Genomic DNA, 22,359 nt, shown 5'->3' on the forward strand with positions numbered 1-22,359 from the left:
TTGTAGAGTTTTTAATTTTGTTTACGAAACCTTTCCCCAGGCAACATCTCCGGAGTGTGTGTGTTCATCCGTTGGTATTTCTGTCTGTGTGCGTGTGTGTGTGCGCCTGTCTGTCATCAGACTGAGATGGACCCCAGGTGAAAGGCCCCTCCTCTTCCTCTCTCCACCCTTTTACTCGTGTTGCTCTGTGCGATTAAGAGAACCAGGAACAGAAAGGAATAAGGAGCTCTTATCTTGATATTCCTTGCATTTTCCTTCATCTGACTTGTGAAAATGGGCGAGGTAAACATAAAGTTCCTCGTGGAAGTTTTGTTCCTCAGTCTAGTTAGTCCAAGGCATCCTGGAGGGAAGTGGAGGGATGAAAACTGCACCCTATGATATCCTGAGAAACAAGGGGAGAGGATGTAATTCTGTTTTGGCCTAAAAGAGGTAGCTCCTGGGCATTGCCACCTCAAGATTGTGTACCTCTGTATGTATGTACTGTATGTGTGTCCCTTGTGGGACTGTGCTGTTGCCATATTTCGTCAGTCAGGTGAAGGCTGGCAGCGGCCTGCTAGCCTTTTTCTCGACTGTCTTTCTCTCCACTGGAGGTGATTTTAAAGCTAAAGCTTCCAGACAGTGCAGGATTGTGGCCCGAGAAAGCCTGTTCTGTTAAACATATATGCTTGTGTGTTTTCATTTTTGTGCTTGTCTCTTTTTATTACATGTTGTAGGAGGGTTGGGGCCACAGCAGGCAACAGCTTACATGACTTGAATTTGAAGATCAAGATTAGGATAAGAGGACAGAAAGCCACTGATTCCAGGTCAGAGAACTCCTCAGATGCTTACTCTCTCTCTAGTTGAGGGATGTAGTTGTGGAAATCTGACCCCAGGGCTGAGCTCAACTCTTGCCCGCAGCTGTAAATCAGTGCAGACCAACACTAAGATGCTCAGCGATAAGGTTTTTTTCTCCTTTGTGGTCCTGGACAAAGGAGAAGGAGGGATGGGGAGGGGTCTTCCTGAACCAAGGACCCTAGTGAAAGGGAATTATATTTTGATTCCATTCAGGAATCTTGTGTATATTTGATTGCCAGGTACTTCCGCTAATTGTTTGCAATGCCTTTCTTTGTGTTTACTTGGAGTGTGTGTACGTTGTTTTCCGCGAGCACACCATGTCACACAAATACACACACTCACAGACAGGACTGTCGAAGGCTGTGACTCGCCCAGAACACTACACACGCTGGTGTTATTACTATGCAAGTGGATTATTCTAATTATCGTGTCAACTCTTTGTCTTTTCTGTTTGGGGTAAAATGATGAACACTGCTCGTTGGACTGGAGTAATGTTACTGACGGTCAGACTCGCAAGCCAACTCATGTGAACTACAACCCCATCCCCCGACCCTCTTGTATTTGTATGAAGGTCCGGATATGTTTCAAAGTCTAGTTTTCTACATCTATCATTCAAATGTAAGGAATGGGGGATGTTAATGTCAATGGTTGGGTCTGAGTCTGTGTAGCGTGTGACATAGTTAAACGTGTGTGAGAAAGTATCCAGACTCATGACTTGCCACCACAGGTTTTTAATCAGACGCCCGACAGTTTATGAGCAAGTGCACCCAGAGAGCGACTGGCACTCTGCAGGTGCACTTCAGCAGGGGCCAACGTGTCCGCCAACAATTCTTTACCTTTTACCAAGACTCTGTTCTGTACTGTTACTTGTCTTTTTTTTTTTTTCTTTTTTTTTTTTTTTCTTTCAAGAAAACTATGGCAACTCTGATCTGTCAGTCAAAACTGCACCTGGCATCAGTTTGATCTCAGATGAAGGGCTTCTGTTTTGACCGATGGCTCACAGGCAAAGCAGATTATGAGCTGATCATCAACTCCAGCTAGAGAAATTCCTTTTACATATAATGATTTGACAAAAAAAAAAAAAATCATTAATGACGCCACAGACTGCCAAAAAGGGGAGGCGTTTTTCAGAGTTGTGCCCAGACATATTACCAGACACTTTCACCTTTTTATTCCCTATGGATGGTTCTTCTCTTTAATAATTTTTTTCTTAGGGAGGTGATCACGATGGCGCATGAAATGCTCAGTTACATGCAATCTTGGCCCATTCTAAATGGAGAAAAAGGTGGACGTAGCCTGTGTAACCCTTCCAAACTGCATCCCTGACGGTCATGTCTGCTTTTAAAGATTAGAACCAGCATTGATGAGAGGCTATAAATTAAATTGGTGATGGGGGGTTATTGACTGGGTTAGAGTTGCCTGCATCTTCACAGCAAAGACTGACATGCAGTATCCTAGGAAAGTCTGTATGGATTAAAATCTCTGTGCATCTCAGCCGTCCAGCGTAGCTCACTCTCTGTTTCACTTTAACCGCCCCTCGTCACTTTCAGCTATTGGTGATGGAAACACTTAAACAAAAGGTCTCGGTTGTGCTCTGCCACATTGCCTTCACTTCTTCGGGTTGGTGTAAAAAGAGAGGGGAAAAGGAAGCAACGGAGAGTGGCTAGGACGGCTAAGATTTTGGCGTACACATGTAGGTGCAATGTAATATTACCCCCATTGCAATACAATGAGGGATTTTAAACTGGCGGCTGCTGTTTAGAGAAAGGTGGCAGCCCCTCTGTGTCCTGGCTGATCCATGTGAGCAGTGGCCCTCAAAATGGTCATCGTGCAACCGGTGGCCAGAGGAAACCACTGCCCAGCTTTTGTTTTTTTTGGGGTTTATTTTTTTGACATTTTTATGTAAATATATTTTTTTCTATTTTATTTTTTAATAAACATTTTAAAACTGCCAGTCAGTGTGTGTGTGTGTGTGTGTGTTTGTGTTTTTTGTTTTAGTGATAATATGATAATACAGTACTTGAAGCTGCAGTATTCATTTTTGGCCACTTGGGGACAGTGTAACAACCTGTAAACACAACACTGACATAGAGTATATCACCTTAAAATTCATAATGGCAATCGTGATAGTAAACAGTTGCCTATTTATTCTGCATGCAGACACAGAGCAACATTAGCATTCATTTTCAGTCACATTTCTGACCACCTGATGACAAATTTAGGTAATTCTGTTCTCTCTTTGTAGCTCTGTTTTACAGATTGAGCTGCTAAATGCTCCACTTGCTAGGTGCTAACTTGGCTGTTTGGTGCTGAGCAGGCAGCTAATTGTGGGCTTACCAGAGTTTAATCATTGAAAACAGCTGCCGGCTGCATCTGGAAACAAGGCTAATGAGAGCAGTGACACTGAACCAAAACAGTTGTGGACTCTAAAATCAAAATGATTAACTGAAAGATGCTAAAATGCTCCTTAGAGGTAAGAATAACTGCAGATTGGTGATAAGTCTATGCGGGCTTGTCATTGACTGGCCCCAACACTAGGTGGTGGACATGGACTGTTTGTTGGTGCTGAATTAAGAGAACCACTCAAACACAAGTCTGTTCTACATTGTCACACTGTCTGGTGTCCTCAATATGCTTAAATCCCAAACCAAATATAGAGACATTAACTCTATGATGCCAGAGTTTGTCCACAAGCTTCACATTCAGTCACACCAGGCCTTTAGTGGACTTGCCTGAGCTTCAGTGGATGTCAGATGTTTGTATGTGTCTGGTTTAGGATAAAGTGTTCTGAGCCTCCCTGTGTGTTCTGACAGTGGTGCTTCATATTATAGAAAAGAATCAGTCCGTCCAACTCAGCCCAGCATCTTCAAAATTATCCCGATCCACTTTTCTTCTCTGCTGAAACGACCTCTGAACAAGAACGAACATGAACTACATAGGAGGCTTAGACTCTGATTGAAGTAGGTGAAAGGGACCAAAAAGCAGGGGAATTTGAATTGTAAAGGAGCTACCTGTTCATAGTTTCCACATCTGGATTAGTGTTCAAAGCCAAATTGAGAAAGTGTACAACATAGGAAAGAAGATGAAGAGATTAGAATCAAAGGTTTCTCAGAGGAGACTGGGGTGTTCTTAAGGTGACAAACTCCATTAAGAAAGTTAAAAAAAACAGAGACAAGTAAAGAATTCTTCTTTGACATATTGAACTGCTCACATCAGCTTGATAAGTGCTGTATTTTCACAGCAAACATCAACAGAAAAATGTCCCTGAGCTGGAGAGGATTCTGTCCACCAAACAGATTGCTGGCTTTGGTATGTCTGAGCTCTGCCAGCTATACAGCCTGATGACCCAGCCCAGCAGTCTCTCCGCGGCCAGCTCTGAATTAAATGGCTTTGAGTGGAAAAGCCTCATGCATGGCTGAATGGGCAAGACTTTCAAGTCAGTGATCAGCTGCATACACAGTTGGTTTGATTCTTATATATTGTAGAAAATAGGGCTGGAAGGGTACAGGCAGATGAGACTTTTCCACTCTGATCAGAATATGTAAATCTTGTAATGCACTAAGTACTTGAAATATAACTTCCTGGTCATGACAAGGACAATATTTGTACTGGACTTTGGCAAGAATATCAAACTACTGTGTGACCTTTTTTGGCCTTTGGCACTTGAAATAAAGCATTATCTACGTATGCCCCCTGTCTTCACAGTTTGCATGTGTTTATGAGTGTAATGTATGTATAATTTTTTTGAAAACACATCAGATTTTGTAATATTGGTATTTTTTGCTTTATGGTAGTTTTCAAGCCTGAGAAATCAGGGGACATAGTTTACAGACCATGTATTTGCAGTTGTGTTTACAGTTTCAGTCCAGAGCAATCACCATCTCCAGTACTTATCCAGAGAGTCTTCCAACTCTTTGATCATCCACTTCTAAACATTTTCTGCTGCAGGAGACGGAGCCAAACAGCATTTTAACAAGCCTTGTTAAGAATCCCCCGAACAATAGCAATCAAAGGCAATTAAAAGCCTGATTAGTCTTGCATCTTGTCAATTCCAAGATACTTTGTGAATCTCTCAGATAAGACAGTTTTGTCCAGGAATCAAATGCAAAACAGGCTGAGTGTACAGCATGGTTTAAATCACTGTGTTTGATTGAGAAAAACATTGTGTGTTGTACTTAATGAATCCCTCAGTGTAGGTCTTAATGATGAATCAGGGGTTCTGAGTGTGGGAGGTATCTCTCTCTTTCTCTCTCTCGCTCTCTCTCCTTCGCTCTCTTTCCCACTTTCCCACCTTGATTGCTACTCATCTAGGTCATCTCAGTGTGTTTTAATCACCATTGGGTTGAGCGAGACCCAGTTAGGTGATGAAGCCCACTTTTCTCTCATCAAGGTGGGAAATCTGCTTTATTTCTAGCACATCGTCATTCAAACTGTAATTATCATTGTTCATGCTCAACTGCATTGGGGATAATATCCAATTTGATCAATAATTGAATATTCTCATGCTGCTTTTTAGCCTAGATCATTTTTAGCCCTCAACATCTTCAAATACTTTACAGGATATAAAAGACCAGATTCTGTTTTGACCTTTGTGTGCTGCAGCGAATCCATAAGACAGGATTGATCTCCATCACTGTTGATTTCCCATATGTCTATATGCTAATTTCTGACTATCCTCCTGGTGGGTGTGTATGAGTGTGTGTTCGCTTTTATCGGTGCACACGAAACGGCAATATACAGAGGGAACAGTGCTAGAATACAATTGTAATTCTTGGTGTTCCCCCTCATCTCATGCTGCTTTCCCTTTACAAAAGTGACAAGCCGCAGACGTCTCTCAGCAGGCCTGCTAGTACTGTGCATCCTAATTATTCATTTGATTACCCCCTCAATAAAAAGGATTCTTAAACACAGAAGAAATGTCTTGGACCCATGCATTAATGTGGGTCAGATGTCACTTTGCACCTCAGGCTCTAATGTTTTCCTTCCAGTTTGCAATCTGGTAAAACAACTTGTCACTGCAATCAAGTGCTTTCGATCAGGAATAGATCATGACCAATAAACCATAAAAATCAAATGCTGATCTAAACGCTGGTCCTTCTTCATATCTTATTGGTTTGATTTAGCACTCAAGTCAGAGACACAGTTGGTGGTGTAGCAGTAGAACTATAAAGGACATAACACACATCAAGTATGTCATTAATAGGTTGATAACTTCTTTATTTACAATAGAATTTATCTACAGTTTTGAACATCATCAGTAATTTTTTTTATTAAAAATGTTTAAAACCATGTTTTAAAAGTCTTGCTTTTGGTGACAAATGCATAAAATGATCTCTTTTGTAGAGCTTTTTAGCTTCTTTTAGCCTTTTAGCATTGCTTAAAACCCACCGTACACTACACTACATGTCCAGCACCAAACAGTTATTAACTAGCTGGTGAACATAGTGAAACATTTAGCAGCTAAAGAGTCAGATATTTTCCTCAGGGGTTGAACCAGAGCTAAGATGAGAGTGAATATGACTCACATTCTTCAAATGAATGTTGCTCTGTTCATACTGAATGTGTAAACACACAGTTGTTAGATAATATGTTAGCTAAGTCCATAAGTTTATAATATATGTGGCCAAAATCTGCACATAATACTGTAAATACACACATCTCTCCATAGTAGACTTTTGGTAGCTAGCATACAAGAAATATGCATTTTACTCTTAACAGGAAATAATACAAAACATGCATGGAAGGATGTTAATCAAACTGCAGCTTTGCAATGCTAATATTACTACAGTTGATTTGTTTACCATAATTAATTTTTAGACACTTAACAGAAAGAAAGCTAAATGTTTGTTTTATTTTATTTGTTTCAATTCAACATAGACCATAACAATATTACAATATTACAATTATTATATATATATATATATATGTGTGTATATATATATATATATATATATATATATATATATATATATATATATATATATATATATGTGTGTGTGTGTGTGTGTGTGTGTATATATATATATGTATATATATATATATATATATATATATATATATATATATATATATATATATATATATATATATATATATATATATATATATACAATATTATTTTCAGCTTGTTCCGCTGCCCCCTAGTGGACAGGGAAAAAAAGAAATAAGTAATGCAGCTTTAACATTTCCCCAAAACATTTTCTTGTCAAGGTAAGAAACAGCAATTGGGTTATCAAAAGACACAAAAAGACCAAAGATGATAGTACCTCCACTACTAGTAGTAACAGATATCAACCTTAACCTTCACATTAGCATTTACAACTTTATAAGGGGTCATTCATGCATGCTCAACTCATAGTGATAATATTTCCTGGAGCACATGAAGGCAGCATAGCCCGGTCGTCCTCTCTCCATCTGCTTGTGCCGCCTCGTCTTCCATCCTGACACTGTGCCTCTGTCTGTATGTGGGAGGGTGTTGATGCAGAATTAGGGTGTTAAGGCCACTCTTCCTCAATGTGCTCTCATTCTGTCACCGCCTTTAAGCTGTGCGGATGTGTCTGTGTGTGTGTGTGTGTGTGTGTGTGTGTGTGTGCGTGCTGAGGGGGTAGCAGGTGGTCAGCACAACCACACCTGTTGTTAATGTCATGCAGTATACGAGCTTATATAGAATACCCCATTTATAGCACAACAAGCACATACATACAGTACATGAATGGGATTTGGTCTGACAACATGGTAAAAACTGTCGTCATAGTATATTATCTGTAGCTGTCATAGCTCATAGCCATTGGTCTGTCTGTCAGTCTGTCTGTCTGTCTGTCTGTGTGTATTTGTGTGTGTGTGTGTTATCGTGGTAAAAAATGGGATTCCCCTAATCTGAGTAACATTGCTGAAGGGCTCATGAAAAACAACATTTATCACACTGAACGAAGGACAAGTTGAATAAAGGAAAACAACTCACAGTTCAATCTGTCTCTCACTAGCACACTTGCAAACACACCCACGCACACACACACACACATGCAACCTTAAAGTGTCATGGGGGTTGCATGTGTATGTCTGTGTGCGTGTGTGTGCGAGGAACTCAGTTCATTAATCTTGTCTTTGTTGTGTCACGGCAGACCTAATTAGATTACATTACACACACTTATTCAAGGCAACCAAGCAGGAAGCATATGATATGTTGCAATATGGTACGAGCACATGCACACACACACAGAAACACAAACAAAAGGATAAAAGAGACAGACACCAAACACTGCAGATTAAGAACTCATCACACTTCTGTCAAATGCCTCTGTTTCCAACAGAAGGGAGATTTGATGTGACAATTAAACACAGATTCACACCAATCTCTGCGGGGTCAAAAAGCCGTTGGGGCGGCGCAGACTCACAGTCATAAGAGGCAGAATGAGCAACACTGAATTGTTGTGAATACATCACACTTCATGTCGTACAGCTATCAGCTTGTCAAGGGGAATCTGGGTTATTATGATGCGTGACTCCCAGCGTCAGTCATCTCCTCTATATCGCTGCTGTCTTTCCTGTTACTAAAATAAATATTTGGGTTTCTGCTGTTCCAGGAGGCCTGATCTTTTCCAGCAGAGCCCTGCTTCCCATTCAGGAGGTTACTGACACTGAGAGCTTGATCCTATTCTGCTGATGAACCACTGCAGCAGCTAGCCATTATAAATCCAGACTACTCAAATCTGTCATTTTTTATACTGTAGTCAAGAGTGTTGTTGAGCTGGAGTGCATGATATGACTAACCGCCTTACTTAAATTTACTTTATATTATGTAATTAAAGAACCAGTGTGTAAGGTTTAGCGGCATCTAACAGAACTGACTCGGCAGAAATGGAATATAATATTCAAAAGTATGTTATAATTAGTGTATAATCACCTGAAAATAAGAATCATTGTGTTTCCATTACCTTAGAATGAGCCCTTTATATCTACAGAGGGAGCAGGTCCTCTTCTACAGAGCCCGCCATGTTGCACCTCCATGTCTCTACAGTAGCCCAGAACAGACAAACCAAACACTGGCTCTAGAGAGGGCCTTTAGCATTTTTCCTCAGTTTCAAGGCCACCAAAGTTTCTCCTCCACACTTGGAAGGGGAGGGTGAGGTTAGGGATATTCATTTGGTTGCAATCTGCAATCTCACCGCTAGATGCCACTAAATCCTACACACTGGTCCTTTAAAGTGAATATACACCCTGGCACATAAATATTTAACATAGTTGGAAAAATTCCACACATATCCACACTTCACTGTGTAAAATTTATTTTAGTCCTCTGGTATTATTTATTATTTCATTATCACTTACAAAACTTTTAATATTATTGTAGAGGTGTAACATTTAAGTTACCATTTACTGCCCTTAGCTCTCTGTATTTTTACTTTGTACCTGCTGTTGTTGTAACAGTTTTTCAGCCACTTTAAGTTTAAGTGATTAGCATTTAGCTAACTGTTTTGGTTTGCCAACTCACACAGTAGACTGTACACTTGAGTCTTATGGGTCTCATCCTTCATATAAAACAGTTAGTAGCCATTTCCTCAAATTCTGACGAGCTGACTGTACGCTAACGTTACCTGCCCAGCGCTGAACCACAGGGAGGCAGAGTAAACATCTAGCCACTGAAGAAAGCTGAACACCTAGCAAGCTAAGGCACAGATATTTTTCTAAAGAGCTGTTAGAGACCAAAACAGAGGTAAACGGTGAGCATTACATTTATCAGCTAGTCAGAAACACACCTCCAAATGAATGCAATGTTGATGTGTATTAGCTAAATGTGTGACAAAGTAGGCAAGTGTTTGCCGATGTCTTAGCTAAGTTGAGAAGCTGATACTATAAGTTCGGTTTTTGGGGCACAATATACCTTTTTCACAGCAGACATTTTGACTTGTCAAAGCAGGAAAAGCACAGGTGGAATTAATAACATTAAAGGAACCATATTTAAGAGTTTTAGCTTAAAACATTCAAAAATTAACTAAAATTATCAACAGAATATGAAGAAATAACAGTTTTGACATCATGTCAAAGACATCAATGTTTTGTGTTGCAGAGATATCTACTGAAAGTAGTATGCTAACCAGCTAGCCCCAGCCCGTCCTGTCTCGTAACACCACTTTGTACCTCAAAAGACAATAGTGAAATAGTGAGTCACTGTAGCATCCAGTCTGCCCTCAGTTCAACAGTAGCGCTCCCACTTCTTTTGTGTTAGATTTATTCAAGCAAATGTTAGCACTGAATTGATATTACTATCATACTTAGTCAAAGTCCTAGTTACTTAGTTTGCCAGTTAACAGAGCACTGATAATGCACTATTGATTCTGCACTAACATAGCATAATGTAGCAGACAGTCCGACTTTCTGGTGATATGCTGCCCCCAATTGGTTGAATTCGACAGGTGGCCAGTTTTTACATATAGCACCTCTAAAGATGGCTCCATTCCATTAAGTGAGCCAGTTCCAGTGCTCTGGCAATGCACTTGCTCACTCACTAACATGGCTTGCTGGGACAATTAATGTAATGGAGCCATCGTTAAGGTTAGTATTTACACCTGTGCTTTTCCTGCTTTGAAAGTCAAAATGTCTGCTGTAAAAACCAGGGCCCTAGGACAGGCACACCTAAACAAAATGTGGCCATTAATAACGTTATTGGATCCACCTGTGCTTTTCCTGTCGTGTGTTGTGTTATGTGTCAGAATGCCTGCCCTGAAAAACCTCTACCCGCCGTCCACCATCCATCAACAGCACACTGAAAATATTGGCAATTTTGAGTATAATTCATATTGTCACTTCCCCTGTGTGAACACATTTCATTCACACTCTTAGTTTTTTTGTGTGGAGGGTATGTTATACAAGTGATGATATCTAGTGCATGTTCCTGTGGAGTTTGAATGCACTTTAAGTCACTTTGGACAAAAGCATCAGCTAAATAAATGTAATGGGTAAACGTCCCTATTAAGCCCACGTACCATATAAGCCCACTTGCAACTTCTGAGTCGAATTTAAAAAAAACACATCATAATTTTTTTCTGTTTGATGTTTCTTCCCATGAAGCTGCTTGTTACATAAATGACACTTTTTATTGTAAGTTAATCAGATTTGTCAATATTGAGTTATCGAAGCATATGTGTGACATGTGCCTGCTGATCCCAAAAGAAGTTGCAAAAAAACTTTGGTGATTTAGGTACCCTCAGAAAATAACATTTTTTGCATATTTCTACTCCTATTTTTGGTAAATACTCAATTGTTATCAAAATTTAAGAGATTAGTGATTTGAATAAGACATATGTTAGAATATTACTTGAATCAGAAATATTGTTTCTTTTGAAATCAAAATATGAGTTTTAGCATGCGAGCAAACAGACCACATGCTGCATCAATAGAGTAGCTGCATAGTATGGTTCATTGCAATGACATAAAGCATGGTAAGCATGTATAGTTTACATTTTTGTGTGCAGTTCATATTATTATACTGTTAAATAGATAATAAATGTGTATGTTTATCTTTATTTATTTTTTAATTAACATTTTTATCTGGTGGGCTTAAAGGGTACGCTACCAAAAAAAATCACACTGTTTGGGGTGGATATAAATGAGTATAACTAATTATTTCTCAGCATGATCAATTAATACTCTTCATGTTATGTTAGCACACCATGTATAGATTTATTTCATATAGTTTTTTTTAATGTCATGTGCATAGAATAAAAATATTCTGTCTTTTAACCATAAAGTCACTGATTTTCCCTTTAAGCCCACCTGCTCCTATTAAGCCCACTTGACTGTGTTTCAATGGGGATTTTGTCCCTTTTGACTTTTGAACCATTTCCCCCCCTAATTTTAACCTCACCTCATGAATCAGCTCAATAAATTAGATAATTAATATCCATATTTAAATATCACTGCTATTAAATAGGTCAATTCATTCTGGACAGCCCTATATTCTATCCTAACATAAGCAATATTTTTCTAATCTTTACTTTTCAGATAAGTTTTAGTTTAAGATGAGATAATGAGCTTCAAGATGTTATGACCGATGTCTCCTCACAATGAACTGTATGTTATAATGTTACTCCACGATGAACTGAATGGTTTTAAAATGTGTTCTTACAAGGTTTTCAAACTATTAGCCTAAATGTGATTAACATTCGAAAATCAGTTAAATGTATTGTTTAATTGTAAATCCTGAAATTGACTCATTTACCATCCCTAGAACATTAGTATTGAATCTGCAAGCTGTTTTTCCAGTCAGTTGGTCTTCAGAAATCTTCATAAAAACATCTTCGTACTTTCAACCAGCTGGCTGAACCAGAAATTTTGGCCAATTTCAAAAGCCAACAGCACACCATAGGATAGAGATACAGACAAAATGACAACACATATTGAAAGATGAAGTATTTGAGAATAATTTCCACTATAGTTTTAATTTTGTTCATGAATAGTTTTTTGGCTACATTCCAAAGAGGACATGTTGTAAGTTTAGCTTTTTCTGTGTTGACAACATAGCAAAATGGCTGGTCACGCCCATTTCAAATGCCATTTACAGGCCATAGGAATGAAGTGGAGACAAAATGAAAATAGCTATTGAGAGCTAAGAGTTTACAGATTTGAATAGAACAAGTTTGTATTCTTAAGATTTTTTAATATATATATTTATTTATCAACAAATCATGAAGTGGGCTTATTTGGAACACCCATGGGCTTAAAGGGTACATTAGGTACCCATTAAGCCCATACCGGACTTTTGCCATATTTTGACAAATTAAACATTAAAAACATTAGAAATTGGAATAAATGAATTGTTGACACTTCAAATGAGAGATTAGACTTTCATTTTAACAAAAATGTTCGCACTTAAATTGGGGTATTATATATGAAAAATGTCTGAAAAGCGGATTTGGTGGGCTTAATAGGGACGTTTACCCTAATATATAGTACATTATTGAAACCCAGGTAGAATCAGTTTTGAACTGGGACAAACCATATGGCTCTGTGTAATTTCTGCACTTTGGTGGTCACACAACTGCCTAATGCAGCTTTGATTAGATGTATGTTTATTTTAAATACTTTAGACAGCTGTTGAATTAATGGCTTTTTAAAAATTTGTCAGATGAAATCACCATGTTGTAATTACAGTAATTATGGCAGCATTTTAATCAATGTAATCACACATTCATTACTGACCTCTATAGATAGGTTCTACAATGTGTCAAAAAATATATAAATATATTTTAAGAAGTCATTGTGATAATAGAATATATACCACATAATATTAAAGATTGGTTGTTTGTATACTTTTTTTTTTACTACTTTTGACAACAAAACACTTTTTTAGAACTCTGCCTGTAGAGTTCTAAAAAATATATGTTGGTTACTTGAGGGTTCATTTGAAGGAGGACATGATGATGTGGGTATCGTGATCATTATCACTGTCATTATCGTCATTCTCTACAAAATTCTCACCTTGTCACTTTATCCACAGAGATTGATTTCCCTGCTCTACACTCTCTGTCTGAAAATTGCTATCAAAATATCTCTTTCTTCACTTCTTCCTTCTGCAATCACAGGAACATTGACAGGCTGCAACCTCTCTGTCCTTTGTGCTTATGGATTTCTGTTGGTCATCCAAGAAGTGAAGCTCAACATCTTTTATAAACTCAGCCCATGAGCACAGAGCTATGAATCCTGAGTGAGTACAGGCATGTGTTTGTTTGCCCATCACTCACATGGGATTCTACATATATTGTTAATATGATTCATACAACACATCTTACTGTCGCATTCCAGGATTTTCAAAATTAGACTGAATGCCGAAGGGGAGTGGAACTGACAGTTGGAATAAGATGAAATACAGTGAACCCAGGTGTTGCAATAATATGCCCTCAGGACCATCAATGCACCTTTTCATTTTTGTACTCTAGACATTATGTGTGCAATCAATCAAAACAGGGCAGCACAAATGCAGTAAATACACTGCCAAAATGCATTTGTGTTGCCACACTAGTGGCGGGGCTCGAGAGATGGTTTGTTGGCAGTTTGTTGGTTGTTTGGTCGGTCGCTCTAAATGTTGGATAGATTGCCATGAAATTTTCTGCAGATTTTTTCTTGGTCTTCAGATGATGAATCCTAAAGACCTAGTGATCCCCAGAGTTTTCTTCTAGCACTTCCAGCAGGTTGACACACCGTCTCAACAACCATCATATGGATTGTCATGAAATTTGGTACAGATGTCCATGGTGCCCAGAGGATGAATCCTAATGACTTTAGTAAATGCCTGACTTTTCATCTAATGCCACCAGCAGGTCAAAGTTATCACTTACCTAGTGAAGTATCTTGACGCATGCCAAGATGGATTGACACACAATTTGATACATTTGTTCCCCACAGGATGAGTTGTACTTTGGTGATCACCTGACTTTTCCTCTAGTGCCATCCTTAGCTCAGATATTAAATGTGTCCAAAACTTTGGTTTATAACCATTTACCTGCAAACTTTATGACATTCCCATCTGCCTCAGCTGTATTTGTTGTTTGGTGCTTGCTACCAAATGTTAGCATGCTGACATGAGCATGTAGCTCAAAGCACTGCTGTGCCTGAGTACAACCTCACAGAGATGCTAGCATGGCTAGGAAACTAAATTGTTACCAGTTTTCCGACTGGCTGACAACATTATTCACTGGGGGTGACATGTTTGTTGCCTTGTTTATAACTACTTGTAATTTTGGTGTTCTTGGACAGAAGTATATTCTGTTGCCCTCACTTTGACTCTGGATAAGAGCCACACTCAGCTATTATCTGAAAAGCGTATGGTTTCTAAAAATGACCTGCAGCATAATGTACAGTATTTATCATTATCAGATAAACCGTGCTTGGCCTTAGCTTACAGACTCTCTTTCTTTCGCTCTCTGCTTAGCGTGCTAAAAGGAAACTATGTGGATTTGACACATTGAAGTGGCACGGCCATTTTCACACTTCACAGAGCATCACATGTAGCATAGCAAGGAGGGGAGAGAGGGAGCCCGGTGTGGCAGCTGAAGAATTGAAATGAAAGAGAGAGAGAGACGAAAGCTGGAAGGATGAGAGGAATGCTGGGATTTTGGTTCATCAGATCTTATTTTACTCCCACCATCATCACACAAACGCTGTCGCGCTCAAACTTTCACTCATTACCAGCTTCCCTCTCCTTCCCCCCCATTTGAAGCACCAATCTCTCTTCCACCCACACTCTCTCTGTCTCCTGGGGTTTTTTCCTTCCTGACTTTGTTTCTGCTTCCTCTTCCTCCCCGTCCTTCCTCCTCTGTGTGTTTTTCTTGCCCATCTTATCTCGTCGCCGGCTGCTGGATGGCTTTTTAGTCTTTTTCTCTCCGCACTCAGCTGTTCCTCTTGGTTTAGCACAGCTGTTATAACCCTTCTCACTCACTCACTTTCAGTCTGCTTCTCTCTCTCTCTCTCTCTCTCTCACACACACACACACACACACACACACACACACACTCATGCTGACAAATGCATCAACACAGTCTTCTTCTTTTAACTCTCTTCTCATCTGCTAACTTCACATTGTCTTCTCTTTCTCTCTTATGTAAATTTCTCTTCCTTTTTTCTGTACCTTGCGCACACACACACACACACAGAAAGAAAGTCTTGAGTCATATACCACTTCTCTCGAAATTAGCAAATCTAACACAATCTCTCTGATGGGTACAGCAGACACACACACACACTTTTACCCACTAAATCTCCCCACCACATTGGTACACACCCTCTCTCCTCTCGCTCTCTTTTCTCCCTCCCAGTTTTACACATTCTCTCTCTCCCTCAGCTCCCTCTCTCTCTCAGTCCTCATCTGCACCTCAGCAGAGTAACATGTTGCCTCGTTGCAGCTACAGCGCTGAGCGGTGAGCAGAGTCTGGCTGCTTTCTATCTGACTGACCAAACATAAAGGGCAAACAAGAGGCAGTAACAAGAGGAAGGGAAGTGTAGTCTCATCTCCCCTTTTCAGTGTCCGACCACCTTCTTTGAGAGGAGGAGGAGGAGGAGGAAGGAGAGGAGCAGGTGGAAGAGAAGGAGGAAGATCAGCATTCATCTGTCCTGGCTCAGTTCGTCACCTCGAGCTGGAGGAGCGGCAGAGGATGCAAGCGCTGGCAAGTTGCCTCTCTTTCACTCAGCTGTCCATCCACCCATTACAGCTGAGCAAACTTTTTTAAAAGAAGAAGAATAGGAGGAGGAGGAGGACTTTTGAGGGTGAGGTGGAGGAATAGGAGCAGGAGCCAAAGCATCCCTCACCCCATTCACTTGTGTGTACTTGTTTTGGTCAGTAAAGAGCAGGACCATCCATCCAGAGGCAGCTACCCATGTGGCAGGAGGCTCTGTGGACCCGCGGACGCTATCTGCTAGAGAAGAGCGATGGTGGCGAGGGTGGCGAGGGGCCCGAGGGGCTGGGAGACGGCTGTCCGGGGTTCCAGAGCGAAGTCTGCGTGGAGGACGAGAAGCCCCAGGACTGGCTGTACGAGTCCTACTACAGAATGAGCCAGCAGCATCCGCTGATCGTGTTCCTGCTGCTGATCGTCATGGGAACCTGCCTCGCACTGCTGGTGGTGTTCTTCGCTTCAGGACTGGTGAGTGTGTGTGTGTGTGTGTGTGTGTGTTGCCAGTGTGTGTGTGTGTGTGTGTGTACAGATGTAAGCGTTTAAACAGGTTTTTTCAGAGGTGTGGGTAAGTTAATCCACAGGGAAAGAAGAGGTGAGAGCAGGTCTTTAGTATGAATGTAGCACATTCACACTTACACAGCAGAAATAAACACATCAACTTGTTTTGTAATTTAAAGCAGTAGTGCCAAACCTGCAAATTTTCCAAATTTTGTCACATTTCCATATTTTGTTATCAATCATGACAACTGACAATAAATAGCAGACTTTGGTAGTGGGGTGCCCTGTGACTATGAAATGCAGCGTCCGTGGTTTGAGTCTGATTGGGGATCTTTGTCCCATGTTGTTCCCTGTCTCTCTCTGCCCTGACTCCCTGACATCTCTGTACTTTGAACTTGGCACTAAAGACATAAAAATACCAAAAAAGAAACGAAAAAGAAGTTTTTAGCAGGAGCTTCAATAACTGGTTCAAAGAAACGCGTGCCACCCAAAGAAACTGAAACAAGAGGACACACATCACTGCACACACCGTCATGGAAATGTAGTGTAAAACCGCCACAGCAGACAATGTTTTGTATCAAAAGTCATCTTATATTTTCTAGTATATCACTTTATTTCTTTTTCTTTTATATTGCACAACATTAAGCATCCGTCCTTCCTTTGTTCCACTCAAACCTCTCTCTGGTATGAAGTATGGAGCAAGACCAAAGTTTCTATAATGAACCATACCGACCAAAAAAAAACCCTCTGATTAGCTAAAATCCATTTTTAAACAGCTCAGAGTCTGTCAGAATAAAGACAACGCTGTGTTTTTTTTTTTTTTGTAATGCTGCACATTTCATCACAGCACCATTAAAAGATTCTGCTTTGCTGTAAAGTACACGCCAATATGGAGCATCAGAGAGAAGCCTTTTAGTTAGGATCGAGCAGCAGAGTGTTACTATCAAAGGGGAGTTTGTGTTTTAGCACGAGACTGAATGAGACGTTGAGGCCGATGTGCATGTGTATGATTATGGGTGACAACATAAGAGGATATGAAGCGGCACTTTAAATTGCATCGCTGGGCTTGCAGAGTGGATCAAGAGCGGGATGAGAGTTTAGTTCCCAGCTGTGTGGGTGTTGGTGCTTTTGTCAAGTGAAAAGTGTTGTTTTGGCCACAAACACTCAACCAAAAACACAAGCTATTGTTTCTCAAGTGCTGCTTTTGTGTTTTTTTATGAAAGTGCCGTACAAAGGCAAGCCCACTCATCACAGTGGTTGTTGTTGTTTCTAACCGATTGTTTTGCTCCTATATGCTCAGAACGATCTGTAGACTTATGCTTCTCTCTCTCTCTCTCTCTCTCTCTCTCTCACTCTGCATCATATGCTCTCAAAGAAGCGCCTGCAGGCTGTCACTGATGTCCCGTTACATTCAATTGAACTCCATGACAGGGTCGTTCCTGGGAGATCTTCCACCTAAATCGATTCTCTTTACTTCTATTTAATCAATAGATTTCATTGCCCTGGCCTGCCAATTTAATTCTCCAGGTTCTCTTCTTCTTCTGCGGCTGTAAACCTGGGCGTTCGCAGTTTAAATTACAATCTCCTTTAATAACTTCCCATCATTCACAGTGTCAATCGAAATCATTCCTTTCTTTTCCAGTATGTTCCTATTAAATGACAGACGGGCTCGTGTGTAGTTAGTGGAGCGGTTGTTCAGTGAGGCGTGCGTATTTATTACTGCTGGACAAAGAAGAATGGCAGGAATAAATAGAGGGTAGTTTGGGGTTGGGAGCCGGGCGGCAGAGGGAGGAGAGGATGTTGTTGTAAGTGTTCTGGCTTTATCAGTGAGCAGCACTAATGCTCGCAAAATGACTGCACACTTTTATCTTTCTCCACAAATCAGGGCTGGAGTGAGTGAATGTGGTGTTTTTTAAGATGTAGACTCCTCCACCCATACTGTACAGTGTGTGTATGTGTGTGTGTGTCTATGCATATACATGTGCATGCCTGTGTGTGTGTGTGTGTGTGTGTGTTGTTTGGGTGTGTTAGTCCGAGGAAGTCTCTCATTTCCTTCAAAGGCTTATCTGCAGTTTTTAGAGAAAATAATTCTTCTTCTCTCTTGTTGTCTCAAAGTTGTTTTTATTTGGTATGTGTATAGGTATGCCCGTGTGTGTGCATGTGTGTGTGTTTGTGAGTTTGTACACAACCAGGAATTACATGGCAGTATGTTAACTTAATGACTTTTAAAACACCAGTTGCCAATTTAATAGATTAAAAATAGATCCGTATTATGACTGGTAATGGGACTTACGAAATCTATGAAAAGTCGGGCAACACATCTCATTATTGTCATGATTTACATCATAGATTACATCAATATTGTGTTTTATTGCCGCAATAGTCCTTTCAGTTCATGTTCTTGGTAGTTTGTGATCATCTGCGACACATTTTCCTCGTTGCATTTTAAGAATTTGTTAATTTTGCTTTAGAGGATCTGTCTGTTCCATCTCGTTGACAGTTTGATAGATGCAGGCAGGTGAGAGCAGGGTGTTTTTGTTATGATGGATCACCAATCTGTCCATGGAGGGCAGCAAGGTGAATGGCTGTGGTGAAGTAAATGCTGTGACATCACTGCCCGAGGTGTGGTCAGAGCTGCCACACTATAAAGCATTGGTGTTGTGCCGTTACACTCAGATACAGAATTTCATATAAAAATATTGAGTTTACAAGTAAAAATATTGGATTTTTTGTTATATGTGATTTTCCACAATTCCAGTTTCTATAATTATTGAAGTTAAAATCTAGTTGTCAAACATTTCAATTTTCAAGAAAATAATTAATTTGTTTCTTTAAAATAAAATGTCATTATTTTACTTCCTGGATAACAGCTTCTTTGTTAAGCCAACCAATGCAAACCAAGGCCAATACAACTATTCCATAACAACCTCTAATCTTCCCAACAAAATGATGTCCCATTAGTTTTAAATGATACTTTTCCTCTCTATTTCAACGAGAAGAAACATCACAGTAAGGAAGTACTCAGGTGATTTATCATTGCATTTCCATATAGTTGGGAGACGCATAAAAGCAAAGAATGATCAAAATCAAAGCAGCAGAGACTGATATCTTGACTTTTAGGCCTTAGACTTTTAGTTTAGTCACCAGTGTGTAACATAGGCTTTCTGTTAAATTTCTTTGTCTAACATTTTTTGGCCTGGGAGGGGTTATCCCTAATTGGTGACATCATTAGGGGTTACTTTCTCAGATCTCATAAAGCTTCACCAGAGCAACAGCAGACATCATACAACTTAAAACCACTTCCCATGACAACCAAATTGACTTTGATGTGTGAAATCAGTCGAGTGTTCCTTTAAGATTGTGAGATCATTTTAAAATTCCCCATGACTGTTATTTTCAGCACTGGAGCAATTTACTTTTCTGTGTATAATTAAGTGCTGATCAACCCTTTAAGATGGCTATCACATTTCCCTGAAATTTTAAGTCTTCCTATAATACCCACTTCCTCAGTTACCACTACATCACTTACCATATTTTACCATTTGGCCGGTGGGAATCTTTGCATGTTTGAATGCGTTTCAAACTGTTTGGATCCACTTAGCAGCACCGTCCCACTGCTGTGCCCTCTGGCATCTTTTTTTGCCTTGATTGTGAAATGACCATTTCTTCACCCTGGTTTGATGAAATCCTCCCCTGTTATGCTGTGATGAATGATCACACATTGGAATTTACTAAATCCTTAAATAAGTATAATACAATATAAAGCAAGTGTTGTATTCCAAAATCTTAGTGGGTAAAGCTACCAGGAAACAGTTCAGCCACCATTTGAAGCAGTTAGCACTAGCATTTGAAGTAGTATTAAACTTCTCTGACTATAGCTTGTCTGTAAAAGTGATTCAGATAAACTACCTATTATGCTTCAAACTAGCACTATAACTTTTAATAATTAATATCATAATCTTTTGGGTCAAATGTTGCAACCTTTGACCTCTTTTAGCAGAGTGTTTTAACATTCCTCTGCACTGCAAATGGAGCACTCGAGGAAGGGTTTGTTGATTATTGATGATTTTCATGACCAGGCTGAGAGCAGATTGAAGAAATATGCCAAGAGCGCTACTTCATCAGGCAGGATAAATATTCAACAGGACCTGAAACATGGAAAGTGCATACACTGGGTCATGATTTGTGTCTTCCTGCGCCACCTCTCCCCTTCACCTCACTTTCTGACATAATGTATTTTGTATGTTTGTGTCATTTTGATGCTGAATAATTATATTACCGCATGTCTCTGTCTCATTCTGCTGCTGCTGCTGCTGCTGCTGCTTTCGCTGCTATGTCTCCCTTTTACCCTTTTCCCTCACAGTATAATAGCTGGATAAGCCAGACTGGGTTAAAAAAGGAAATAATTGTTCTGGATGACAATGCAGTACATTATGGCAGGCAGGCACTACTCCCTCCCCCTGTGCCACGTCGAGGGAAATGGCTTTAAATTGTTTCAAATGGGTTTTAACAGGCTTAGATGGCTTACAATCAGAAATGTGCAAGGTGCAGATTTTTTTTTTTTTCTTTTTTAGAAAAAGTAGTGACCCCCTCCCGAAAGTGGTGAGAGTTGTTCTCTTCTTCCCTAACCTCTGTGTGCATACAGGTCATGCAGAATGTGTTTTGATGACACAGAAGGGGTCTTTTGTCACTGATGTCAACACAGGTATCCCCCCTGCTGTATGTGTGAGTTTGCAGTCTTGCTTACATCCTCATTGGGATTCAATCTGTGCTTCAAGCTGACTGTATAGCTGGCATGGCGTCAGCAGCCAGATCCCGTGGGATCCCTTCGCCAGACCCTGACTCATACTACCTCTGCTACACCGCACTGCTACACTAATACACAGCAAAACGCTCTCTTCCTGCATTTGCCTCGGCCAAACAGCTTCTGCTATTCTCAACAAGCCGCCGGGTCAGTAAACCGTCAAATCAAACATGAATTCAAGGCTGAATTTGTAACATCTTTCTCTGCTGCTCAGTGAAATACACGTTAAGAGTATCACACACATTTCTGTGCCTTAAACTGATGTTCATTTTACTTTAAAATCGATGACATCTAATCACAGAGAGGCTCGCTAATTCAACATTCGCAGCTGCTGGACGTGTCAGCACAATCATGACTTTGGAATAACTTTACGTGGGTGTTGTTGATCAAGCCTGTGAGAGTGTGCTCATTTCCGAAGTATGTGGAAGCGGTGTGCTCATAGCACTCTTTTTGAGCAAATGATGGTGATTTTGCTCCTGTTCCATAATTTACACACTCTGAAGAGGGCAAAAGGACTTAAAGAGTACTTTGTTCCCACCCTGACTATGAGTGTGTGCATTTTCGGGTATGTACTGTTTCTGATGGGATTTTTGCATAGTAAACTAATTTCCAGTCAATATCAGAGGAGGTACTTTCACCACATAATTAGAACAGAAATATGTTTAGGACACACACACACACACACACATACACACACATATACATGCAGAGGTTATGGACAGGTCAAAAAGATGAAAGTGCCATGGGTTAAAGACATTAAGGGGAACTGAAAGATGCAGGAGTCTCCTCCTGTTAGCACTAATAATTTATCACAAAGATACAGATGAGTCTAAGGTGCCTGAATGCCTGAGAACTACACGAGCTCCGGTTCATAATTTTGCAATGTCTCCATATTGGGAGCATTTCCTCGACCCAAGAACCAACCATCCTTTCATGAAAATTTGATGAGAATTATAGTGTAGCAATAACCGTGAGAATGATTGAAATACACTATAAACTCATAAAATGTCTATTTAAAGAAGTCGTTTTGTCTGATATGAAGTATTTTTTTTCTTGAAA

At 40.0% G+C, this 22,359-nt stretch overlaps 1 protein-coding gene across 7 annotated transcripts in view; it reads left to right on the top strand.

Annotated features, from left to right (window-relative positions):
- The first annotated feature begins 9,254 nt into the window (after window positions 1–9,254).
- adcy2b (adenylate cyclase 2b (brain)) overlaps window positions 9,255–22,359 on the top strand; it is a 50,090-nt gene continuing 36,985 nt past the window's right edge. For 2 of the 7 annotated variants that reach the window (XM_044336343.1, XM_044336347.1), the window contains exons 1-3: window positions 9,258–9,547; window positions 13,416–15,992; window positions 16,167–16,466. In XM_044336343.1, coding sequence (XP_044192278.1) covers window positions 16,203–16,466 — 264 coding nt within the window. In that variant the 5' untranslated portion in view covers window positions 9,258–9,547; window positions 13,416–15,992; window positions 16,167–16,202. Of the gene's footprint in view, window positions 9,555–13,415; window positions 16,467–22,359 lie in introns of all 7 variants that reach the window. The other 5 variants (XM_044336346.1, XM_044336351.1, XM_044336348.1 and 2 more) reach the window with 5 other exon arrangements.

The sequence above is a fragment of the Thunnus albacares genome, chromosome 19, assembly GCF_914725855.1.
Source record: "Thunnus albacares chromosome 19, fThuAlb1.1, whole genome shotgun sequence".
Taxonomy (NCBI): domain Eukaryota; kingdom Metazoa; phylum Chordata; class Actinopteri; order Scombriformes; family Scombridae; genus Thunnus; species Thunnus albacares.